Source organism: Erigeron canadensis, chromosome 7 (assembly GCF_010389155.1).
Source record: "Erigeron canadensis isolate Cc75 chromosome 7, C_canadensis_v1, whole genome shotgun sequence".
Classification (NCBI taxonomy): Eukaryota; Viridiplantae; Streptophyta; class Magnoliopsida; order Asterales; family Asteraceae; genus Erigeron; species Erigeron canadensis.
In genome coordinates this window covers 33297876-33310360 of record NC_057767.1, presented here as the reverse complement: position 1 = coordinate 33310360, position 12485 = coordinate 33297876, and the positions used below count along the sequence as shown (strand labels likewise).

At 33.9% G+C, this 12485-nt stretch overlaps 1 protein-coding gene and 1 pseudogene across 1 annotated transcript; both read right to left on the bottom strand.

The window, feature by feature from the left end:
• On the bottom strand, positions 1-7464 carry LOC122607106 (trans-resveratrol di-O-methyltransferase-like). The gene is made up of 3 exons (XM_043780024.1): positions 7437-7464; positions 792-1592; positions 1-493 (listed from the first exon to the last, which is right to left on the bottom strand). Exons 2-3 carry the CDS (start codon positions 1590-1592, stop codon positions 191-193), a joined length of 1104 nt encoding a protein of 367 aa, XP_043635959.1. The 5' UTR covers positions 7437-7464; the 3' UTR covers positions 1-190.
• Positions 5054-7487, bottom strand: LOC122607107 (annotated as a pseudogene).
• Between the last annotated feature and the right edge of the window lie 4998 nt (positions 7488-12485).

The window sequence follows — 12485 nt, the reverse complement described above, 5'->3', positions numbered from 1 at the left end:
ATTTTTTGATTTTCACGTGCTATCAAAAACACAATAAAAACACATTGTGACATTGTTTTTTTAGAAAACACAATAGAAAGACATTGTGTTACATTCAGATCACTGTGTGTTTTAACCAATTTTTTAATTTTCACATAAAATTTTGTTTTCAAATGAATGTTTCACATAGAAACCAATGCAACTTAATTAGCTAGGGATAAACTTCAATAAGAGATCTTGACCCCAAAACCGGAAATATTTTATAATGGCTAAAACTAGCATCAAGGAAGAGTTGTGCCCACTCCTTTTCGGTCCTTTCTTTTCCCGTTACAACAGTCATCATAAGCATATCAAAGAAAAGTTGATTCTCGAAGGATTGGTTGTCCTCCGGGTTATCCTTTACCACCATATCTATGATGATTAGTTTTCCTCCATTTTCCTTGCTTGAAATCGCCTCTCTGCATTGCTTCAATATCTTTATGCACTCTTGGTCACTCCAATCATGTAATATCCACTGTCATGTTGTAAAAGAAAACATAACTTAATATGGAATGCATGTACATAGAAATTTGATCATGTACTTTAGATTGTTACCATATTATATATAGGTTCTACTTTTTAGTTTTTAATATAGAGACACTCATGTGAAGCATGCATGATTGCTAGCTAAAGGAGAAGGTGATATTTCTATACCACATAATATTACAATACACATTTTTTTAATATTTTTGAGTTTATTGTTAACAGTCTGGCTTATAGTGCAAAAAGAGTTTAATGTGTTAGTTACTAGCAAGGAAGCTTTAGATAAATACCTTTAGCAAAACTGCATCGGCTTTGGGAATGGCTTGAAACATGTCTCCACTAACATAACTCAAATTCTTACTTCCTACCAAACCCTTAATAACATGAGGAAGATCAAAACCAATGCAACTAATATTTGGGAAAGCTTCAACAAAGGCTTTGACAACGGTCCCAGTACCACTACCAACATCAACAATTGAATTTAACCCTTTAAAAACACTTGTGCAATGTTTAAGAATGATAGTTGTAACAAGCCTTGAATCACTGGCCATTGCTTCATTAAAGAAATGGTTGAGACCGGCCGGCTCATGGCCTGCAAGTTCCCAAAGCGTCCTCCCGTGAGTTGTGTGACAAGGGTTGAGATCGTCATTTTTGAACCATTTGCTCATGTCTTGCCATGGATCCACTAGTATTGGATCCAACATGGCTAGCAAAAAGGGTCTCAAGCTCAACGGCTCCCCCTTTAGAAGATACCGAGAAGCAGGAGCTAGCAAATAGCCTTCACTTTCCTCATTGTATCCCTCTTCATCATTTCGAGTTTTGCCTATGTTTTGTTTGACAAAGAAACCTAAGTGGACAAGGATACGCATAAGTCTATGCACAAAAGGGGCTCTCTCTTTGTTAATAGAAAGCGCGTCTACTAACTCGGAAAGCAACATTGGTGCACCATGGTCATTGATAATATCCGGTATTTGTAACTGAATGGCACATTTGAGTGACATGGGCTTTATAAAGCTGAAGATGTGGCTCCATATGTGAGCTTGAGAATGAAGCAAATCTCTACAATATTGCTCATCATTTTGCAATGCCATCTTTCTTTCTAATAATATTTTAATGTAATATCTTATACAATTTGGTGAAACTTAACCTTATAGGTCATGACTATATATAAGAACAATAAAGAGATGGCTTCCCATTTCATCATTTCATTAAAAATATTATCATTTGGAGTGATTAAATTTATATATATATATATATATATATATATATATATGCTATCTAAATCTATCTCGTGTTTCTTGTTTCAAAAAAGCATATCAATTTTATTGAGGACCCTCCAAATCATGTTGGAAAACCTGCTCCGATTTACATTGATTGCTTTTGGAAATAATACCAAAATATTTGATATTTGATGATTGAGATGTTTACTATAATTATCTAGATGCGGGTCTAGGTTGCACCGAGACGGGTACGGCGAAGGGGTACGGGGACAATACGGGTACGGGAAACGGCAAAAAAAAAAAAAAAAAGATTCGGGGACAGCAAGGATACGACAATAAAATATATAAAAAATAAAAAATATATTAAAGAAAACTCAAAATAGATAGATATTGATGTAAAGTGTAAACTCAAACCATACTACATGTTCTAAAAACTCGATGTGTATGATATTAATTGAGATTTTTAAGCTGTCTATATACATATATACGTCCAAATCCACATGTCGGTTATATTTTTGTATGGGCCGGTTCTAATTTAAAGGGTATACAAACACTGAACCTTAAATGGGCTAGGAAACGTCCCCAAATTCCCCCGAAACGTCCCCATAACCCTTCCCCAGCCGTCCCCCAAATCTGAAACGTCCCCATGCCGAATCCTAGCCGTCCCCGTCCCTCAAACGTCCCCCGGGACGGGTACCCTGACCAATCAAGCGTCTCCGTGCATCATAAATGCGGGTTTTAATCAAATGAAAACTATAAAAAGTTTAAAAAGTAAGACACAAATTTCAACCATATGTATTTTCTACTCTACCGCCCTCCCTTTCCCATCCCCCCCCCCCTTCTTCTCCCGCCACCATGCATCTACGGCTTCCATCAACACCACTACCATTGTCGGAAACTATGATTCAAAACAGTTTCCACCTTTAAGGGTATTATTAACACGTAACTGGTCGGGGTAATAAGTCAAAAATGTGATAGGTCATAATAAGTGATCTTCCTACCGGAGGGCCATGGACCGAAGACAATTGGATAATTCTAATCTTTAAATTAAGTCTTGTGATCATTTCAAATTGAGTAGACTATTCACCCAAAAATATTCAATTTATAGATTTGAACTAGAAAAAGAGATTATGACCAATGGGAGGGAAATCATATATGTGTTTAGAACTTTGGAAACTGCCTTTGGCGGTTAATTTCAGGTTTTCTAAATAGTCAAAATTCACTTTTAAGTAATTTTTTGAATTTATTCTTTACATAACAATTAACTGAAAATAAAAAAGATTCAATAGATTCGGCTCTGCCCCTTGGACCTTGTTGGGGGCTTTCGCCCCTTGGAACCCGTTATTAGGGGCGTTACCCTTGGAGCCTAGCTTGTCCCTTAGGGGCTAATTAATTAACCTCTAAAATTATAATAGATTCAAGTAAGCGTGTATTACATACCTCCAAACTTATATTGTTATTATTATGCCAAAATTTGTGAAACAAATTATTCCAATCACATTAAAATATCCAACAAACTTATGGGTTTTAATTCGTCACCAATTTACTTTTACAATTATTCCTCCTCTATTTAACCAAATTTATTGACTAATAGTATTAGATCTAGTAACATATGTGCACAAGTATCCTAATACACAGATTTCGTCAACATCATATATATGCCTGGCTTTGTCAAACATGATTTATGTCACAATATATATCATATCACTTAGTAACGCTAAAGATCTTCTACATGCAATTGCACGCATTTGGGTACAAGATACGAAAAACCTACAACCTGGTTATTTAGACTAGTCTCATGTCTCAAATCAATGATTATCTAGAATATACTATGAGAAGGAAAGAAAGAGAATTAAAAATACTCCCTTTGTTTGGTAAGACTAGCTAATGAATGGAAAATGATTGAAATAATAATTCTTTTTTTTTTTCTACCATCTTCAATTTTTTTATTGCAGTGTGATTAATTCTTTTCTCTTACCAAACACCCACTAAAGTTGTTTAACGATAACAATGAATTACAGGCTAATCAAAATCCAACCAAACACACGTGGTTCAATGGACAAAGCTGAAATATCAAGCCATGATGTCAGCATACAACAAATATTCGATCAAATCTTTTTATAATGAATGAAGGATTAAAGAATTGGGCCATAGATAGGATTTGAACAACCAATTAAATCACAATTTAAATAAGCATAAACATATACTAATTGTTTAAAGCAAATGCATGGATGGATGCTTGGATTGAAGCTTATCCTCTTGTTCTTTTTCTATCTTAAGCCCAAAGTAGCTTAAAATGATTTAATATATATAATTACAGTACGTGGTGAGACCCGTATATGAAAATGGTTAAAAGTGTGAATAAAAAAGAAAAAAAATCTAGTATTGAGGATAAAAGAATTTTTAAAGAAAAATATAAGGGACGAAAAGAAACTAGAACCAGGTTTGATCTGAGAAGAAAAAACTACCTTTCATGTGGTATCTGTAAAACGAAAAACCATTTGGAAAAAGATTGTTTCTACAAACAACAAGCCAATTTTTGTTTAACCAACACATGTGTAAGTGTGAAGGTTATGTTATAGTAAAAAAAAAAAAAAAAATTTAAAATATTGTCAAAAGTATATCGAGTTGCAACTCTAATGAAAGAGGACGAAATGTTAAGACTAGTCATACTTTTTTCATGTAACAATGTACGGTTTGTAAGATAAAATATTTTGAATAATGTGGATGAATTTTCATTATGTTATTAAAGAGAAAGAACCAGAAAAAGAATGTATGATATATAATGGTTAAGTTCTCGCGTTTTTTAATTTCCATCATATATCCAAAACCAATTCATATATTCCTTCGGCCAATACTTGGAGATTTCCTCACTGGGTGCAATTTTATGGGGGTTGGAGATTGAAGATAAATCGCTACCATTCATATCATCCATACATGTTTTTTTTTTATTGGGTTGTATTTTTACTTTATTTCCATTTCAAGTTGTAAACAGTAAATGATTATTTGTGACAATATGCTTATTTGTGTTTATGTTTATTTGATTATGAGTATTTAATAACATGATTTTTAAATAGTTCAAAGTTTGAGCTCGAGCTCGTATGCTAAGCAGGCTTTTAGACTCTAACTAGGCTTTAGTTGAGCTTGAATAGCTCACAAATAACCTGGCTCATTTACAACCGTGGTTATAATCATCCTATTGCTCTTCTATAGCATTGCTACATTAAAAGTTCCCTCAAAAACTAGATTTGTTTATAGCCGGTTACTTTTTTAGCATAAATAAAACTATTCAAATAAATAAACAATGTCAATATGAGAAATGCAAACACTAATTATGTTACAATACATGCTAAATATTCAAGAAGGAAACTTTGATACAAATAGAGAATGAGGTAGAACATTTTTCTTTTTCTAAAGAAGCAAATTATAGGAACATCCATATAGATTTCACATTTATTTAGAAATTATCCAAGAGTTATAACTAGCACTCACAGGTATTTGGTTAACGGCCCATAACACTAGGATGAAAGCCCAAATTGCAAATCTTGGTAGCTTGATTGGGACACATGTTAAATAGAAAGCAATGCAAATTAACTAGGGATAAACTTCAATGAGAGATCTCAACCCCAAAACCGGATATATTTTGTACTCGGTAAAACTAGTATCAAGGAAGAGTTGTGCCCACTCCTTTTCGGTCCTCTCTCTTCCTGTTGTCATAGTCATCATAACAATATCTAAGAAAAGTTGAGTCTCGAGGGATTGGTTGTCTTGCTGGTTATCCTTTACCACCATATCTATGATGATTAATTTTCCTCCGTTTACCCTGCTTGGAATCGCGCTTTTGCATTGCTTTAATATCTTTATGCACTCTTGGTCATTCCAATCATGTAATATCCACTGTTTGTTGTAAAAGAAAACGTAATTTAATATTGAAAAGTAGTGATAAACTCACATAAGTTTTTCCATCCACAACTTGCATCACATAGTTGTATTATACATGTACAACTATATGATGAAGCAAATTGTTTGTGGATAGATTAAAGCTTATGTGGGTTCATCACCTCCTAATATAATTAAATAATTTTACATACAACTTCGGTCACTAAACAAAATGAAAAGGAAGTATTGATTATCAACAATTCAGTGTTCAATTAAATTGAAATAGGATGTCCAAAAGAATGATCAATATCTTAAAATGAGAGGTGATATTATCTATAGTCAGTGTTGTAAAACTCGGATGACTCAACCGAGAACTCAGAATCTGAATCGGAATCAGGGTTAAACGGGTCGAGTTGGCTAGAATCGGTTGAAAACTTGGTCAACGAACTCGGTCAAACTCGCCCGAATCGGTCAAAAATTGGTCGGATCGGGTCAAAACTCGGGTCAACTTTGGTCAAAAGGATTCTTTTTTTTAAAAAAATCTTAAATTGGTTTAAATTTATGTTTTTAATGAATGAAGTTTGAACTTTGAAATATTATATTAAAGTTTCTAAAAAATTATATTTTAAGTTTGAGGTTTATTCCATATAATTTCAAAAGCTATAAATTTTATATATAAAAACTCGATGCGGGTTCTCCCTGATTTTTATCCGAGTTTTTTAAACTCGTGACTCCCCCCCGCCGATCCGATCCCAAGTCACAAGTTCCCCAACCTTGTCTATAGTTCTACACCACAAAATATTACAGCGTACGTACAATACACACATTTATTTTTTCATACTCTCTCCATCCCATTAAAAGTGTATTACTTTGAATATTCAAAGTCTTTATTTATAAACTTTGATCTTAAGTATATTTTTTGTGTTATCTAAAACTTGATAAAAGTTACACCTTTAAAAAACACGTCTAAAACACAATCAATTCATATAACTTTCATCTAGTATTATTTAACACAAATAAAATTATTTAAAGACAAAGTTGCAAATGTTAGGCTTTAAAAATTTAAAACATGACACTTTTAGTAGGACGGATGGAGTACTACTATTTTAGTGGTTATCATTGATAGTGTGGCTTATAGTGCAGTTTAGTGTGTTAGTACGTAATTAACAAGGAAGCTCTGAAAATACCTTTAACAAAACTGCATCAGCTTTAGGAATGGCTTGAAACATGTCTCCACTAACATAACTCAAATTCTTACTTCCTACCAAACCCTTAATAACATGAGGAAGATCAAAACCAATGCAACTAATATTTGGGAAAGCTTCAACAAAGGCTTTGACAACGGTCCCAGTACCACTACCAACATCAACAATTACAAGGGTTGAGATCGTCATTTTTGAACCATTTGCTCATGTCTTGCCATGGATCCACTAGTATTGGATCCAACATGGCTAGCAAAAAGGGTCTCAAGCTCAACGGCTCCCCCTTTAGAAGATACCGAGAAGCAGGAGCTAGCAAATAGCCTTCACTTTCCTCATTGTATCCCTCTTCATCATTTCGAGTTTTGCCTATGTTTTGTTTGACAAAGAAACCTAAGTGGACAAGGATACGCATAAGTCTATGCACAAAAGGGGCTCTCTCTTTGTTAATAGAAAGCGCGTCTACTAACTCGGAAAGCAACATTGGTGCACCATGGTCATTGATAATATCCGGTATTTGTAACTGAATGGCACATTTGAGTGACATGGGCTTTATAAAGCTGAAGATGTGGCTCCATATGTGAGCTTGAGAATGAAGCAAATCTCTACAATATTGCTCATCATTTTGCAATGCCATCTTTCTTTCTACTAATAATAATAGATACTGTGATGATATATTATGATGAAACTTAACCTTATAGGTCTTGACTAGATATAAGAACAAAAGAGAAATGGACTTTATTGAAAAGATAACAAACTTACACTACAAATAATGTTGCATTTATCTACACTTTTAGTTAGTGTGAACAAATTAAAAAATTTTATCACGCTCTTATTTATGTAAAACTATGTATAACTAAAGGTGTGTAGAAATTTCTTCACACTAAAAAGTGTGTAGAATTAAAAAGGTAGTGTGAACAAATGAGGTGTTACAAAATAATTATGAAAGTCTACACTAAAAAGTGTGAACTTTTAATTCTACACACTTTTTAGTGTGGAGAAATTTTTATACATTTTTAATTCTATATATTTTTACACATTTAAAAGCATGACAAATTTTTAATTTGTTCACACTTATAGTTAAATGTGAACAAATGCAACATTATTTGTAGTGTTAACATTATTCTATTCATAATGCAAGATGCTTCCCACTTCATTTCATAATTGCTTATGGAGACAGACACTAAAAAACACTATCATGTGTAGCAAGCTAGTGTTTATATGTCACTAATTTATGTCATGATTCTCGTTCAAAAAAGCAATAACAATATTATTGAGGACCTTCTGGATCAATTATTAAACTTGATCCAATTTATATACGATAATATATTGATTGAGATGTATTAGGTGGTGTAGCAGACTACATCTTGTTCTTTGACTCTTGATGACTCGTGCTGTGACTCATGGCTTCCCATTTCATCATTTCATAAGAAACATTATCATTTGGAGTAATTAAATGTTTATATATGTTATCTAAAATCTATCTCATGTTTCTCGTTTCAAAAAAGCAATTCAATTTCATTGAGGACCCACCGAATAATGTTGGAAAACCTGCTCCGATTTACTTTGATTGCTATATTTGAAAACTGAGATGTTTAATATAATTTAATGGAGGTTTTAATCAAATGAAAACTAGAAAAAGTTAAAAAGTTAGACACAAATTTCAACCACGTATATTTCAGCACCACCACCATTGCTGAAAACTATGATTAATTTTAAAAGAGGTTCCGCTCTTAAGGGATATTAATAAAACGTAATTGGACGGGGTATTAAGTCATAAAGGGTGATTGGTGATGGATGATCTTTCTAACGGGGCCAACGTGGACCGAAAACAATCGGATAATTGTGATCATGAAAGGCGTGTAATCATTTTCATTTTGTATAAATTTGATGGTTCACCCAAAAATATTTAATCAGGTAAAATTATAAATGTGAAATTTTCGATATGAGTGTGCTTGAGATTAAAGAACCTAAAAAAGAGATTATGACCAATGTTCAGGAGATCACGTAACAAGTAAAAGTTCATATTTTAATTTTTCGAATAATTCACTATATCACATTTTCTAGGAAATAATAAATTTCCAATAGGTTTAGCTCTGCCACTTGGACCTGCTTCCGCCCTTGGATCCCGCTATCGAGGGTGCTACCCGTGGACTCCTGTTCTTTAGGGGTTTTACCTCTAAAATATATGTTATCTAAAATCTATCTCATGTTTCTCGTTTCAAAAAAGCAATTCAATTTACTTTGATTGCTACGGGAAATATAACCAAAATATTTTATATTTGATAATTGAGATGTTTAATATAATTTAATGTTGGTTTTAATCAAGTTAAAATAAGAAAAAGGTTAAAAAGTTGGACACAAATTTCAACCATGTATATTTTTCACTTTCCTCCAATTTACTTTGATTGCTACGGGAAATATAACCAAAATATTTGATATTTGATGATTGAGATGTTTAATATAATTTAATGTTGGTTTTAATCAAATTAAAATTAGAAAAAGGTTAAAAAGTTGGACACAAATATGTTCAACATAATTGGTCGGGTATTAAGTTATAAAGGGTGATAGGGTGACTGGTGATGGTTGATCTTCCTAATGGGGCCACCGTGAACCGAAAACAATCGGATAATTGTGATCTTTGAAGACATGTAATCATTTCTGACGGTTCACCCGAAAATATTTATTCACATACAATCATAGATGTGAAATTTTCGGTATGCGTGTGTGTATGAGAGTAAAGATGTCACACCCTGCTAAAGCGGAATACACGAGATGCGCAAAGTAATACAGTACATGCTCAACAGTCAAGATCATAACACACCATAGCATTTGATAAGGCTAATATGATTACATTCTCTAGGTACAAAAGTGAGACCATGCAAGATCAATCTAGTCACAAAGTCGTCCAAAGTAACTATAGTACTATACAAATTCAAAAGATGTAAAAGACTCGAAGCTCCGAAAACTAGAGAAACTTGGAAACATTGTCTACTGCTAATCACCTGAAAAGTATGAGTATAAGTGTTAGCTACAAAAGTAGTTGAGTGAGTTACAGGTTTTTACGTATCAAACGTTGGCATTACTAATTTTGTTGTTGAGTTCTTTAGTTACTAAGCCTAGTTATAATTAGTTACCATAACCGATATGAAATGTATAGCTACAGGTACATTTACAACTACCACGGTAGCGGTAATGTACAGTACAGATATCCATTTAAGACATCAATGTAAAGCTATGCATATATGATGAAGTAACAGTTATTATAAGAGTGCAATACAGATATCTAAATCGTGACATCAATGTAAAGCAGTTAAACAAGTGTACAGATTTCACATGTTAATTAATACTTTGAAAGAGGTACTCAAGTTTCTAAGCCTTAGCCGTTCCACAACAAGTCCCATGTATGATCAGTACAATGGTTAGGTCGGATATTATGCACGTGCCAACTTGCAAGTGAGGGTTGGCCTGCCCTAAATAGCGTTATTCATAAATACCCTAGGCTCCAATGAGTTAATAGCAAAATGACCGTCTTTCAGGATTTCCTAGATAGGAAATAGTGTTCTAAGTTATTAACATGTACAGTTCAATAGCAACAACAATCGAGCATCTCAATGTGAATATAAATGCATGTATAAGCTAAATACAGATACAAGTATAAGTTCTGATAGATGAGTTGCATTTATGTTGGGAAGCATTTTAGTTTCATACCTTTCACCCCGCATTTAGAAATAATTAAAACAGAAAAGGGGATGTAACTCACCTGTTACAGGAGAAAATCGACCTACAAGAATTCGTAACAAGTCACGAACAAATACACGATGTAACAGCTGTGACTTTGACCGTTTGACCACTCGTACCATTTGAATAATTATTGAGTTGGCCACTATAGTTCAAGTGCAATTTGGAGTTCATGTAAGTGCACTGTGTCCAAATAGATCAATTTATCGATTAATTTAGGACTTATGTGCTAGTCGATATCATCGTTGGTGCTAATCGAACCTAAACCTTGAGATGACATTTATATCTAATTGGTTTTACGGTAGTAGATGACATTAATTCTAGTTAACAACATGAAATGGATCCTCCATGGGTCAAACCCATGACCCATCACCCAACTAACTTCCTTATTTTTCCACCTATCCATTCATTCCTTCCCTTATCTTTTCTTCCTTCCTTTCTTCTTACAAGAACAAAACACACACACACAAATGTCTCTCTCTCTCTCTCTCTCTCTCTCTAAGATTCTTACACCAAGATTATGGTTTCAAATTGGATTAGTGCTAGAAACATCATCTATTACATCTCCTTTGCATCATATCAAGATTTGGATCATCAAAAAGTGCAAGAATCCTCCATTCGAGTCAATTTTCGGGTTCGAATAGTTGTGGTGATTTTGGTAAGTCAAGTTCTTCCCAAATCGATTATTTTATGATTGTAAACTTGTTTCTAGTTAAACTTAAGAACCCTTGAGTCAAATCGGGTCAAAAGTCGTTTAATTCGAAATTAGGGTTTTGGATTGATTTTGATGGATTTGATGTTTTGAGACGAAATTATGAAGTGGGTTATGATGAAACATGGTTGGTTATGTTCAAAGTGTGTCTTGGAACTTCCTTAATCGATTACAAGGTCAAGAATTAAGTTTTGGGTTGAAAAATGGGGTTTATGCCCGTCTGGAGAGCACGGCCTCTGAGAGGCTTAACACGGCCTCTGAGAGGCTGAGCACGACCTTTGCTCTGCACAAGAGCCATGCTCCACTGCCCTCTTCGGCTACTTTTTCGGTTCCCGTTTCGTGTTACATTCAATCAACTTGTAACTTTTAGGGAAGTCTTATATCATCAAATAAAGGTCATATAACTTGTTAAAACACGAATTTAAACATTTTGATTTCCATCTCGAATTTTGGTGCTAAGTGACCGCATTTAACCAAAACTTTTCAATCATTGTTTAAACGTTCTTGAAATCACTTCTAAAGTACCTTTTGGGATTATGACATAGTATAGAAAGTTCGACCTTATTGTTGGAATGCATTTGTGATGTTGTAAAGTAGGTTGTGATCGTTGTTGAAGTTTCGGTTGTGGACATTTGACGACCGTTGGACATTCATAGCTTGATCTTAACTTGTTATTGCTCGTCACAGGTGAGTTCGTAGCTCCCTACTCGTTTGAGATTCGGGCTGAAAAGTGTACAACCTTAGTGTGTTAACTTGTTGTTTGTACAATTATGTGTTGCCTTGATTGATGACATAGTTCAATTGAGCATACCTTTGATTTCCTTGATTATGACATGACTTGATTGTGCATATGTTGAGTGTCTTGAGTGATGACATTGTTTGATTGATGGGACTGTTAACATGTAAATACGTGGTTGTTATATGATTTTTGTATATACATGTTTGGTTGACTTTTAGGTTAGTGGTGTATATATGGAAGACGATAATACCTTCGAAAGGTTGGAGATGTGGTGGGAAGGCTGCGGGTGACCCTATACATAAGCATCAAAGGCCTTTCAAAAGTAGTATCGTACGAAGTATATACACATGGTGTTTATTTCTGGGTAAACATTGGTGGTCATGGTGCAATTGAGTACGATGAAGTACATTACGTGCAATTGAGTACAATAAAGTACATTACGTGCAATTGGGTACAATAAGGTACATTACGTGCAATTGAGTGAAATTGAGGGA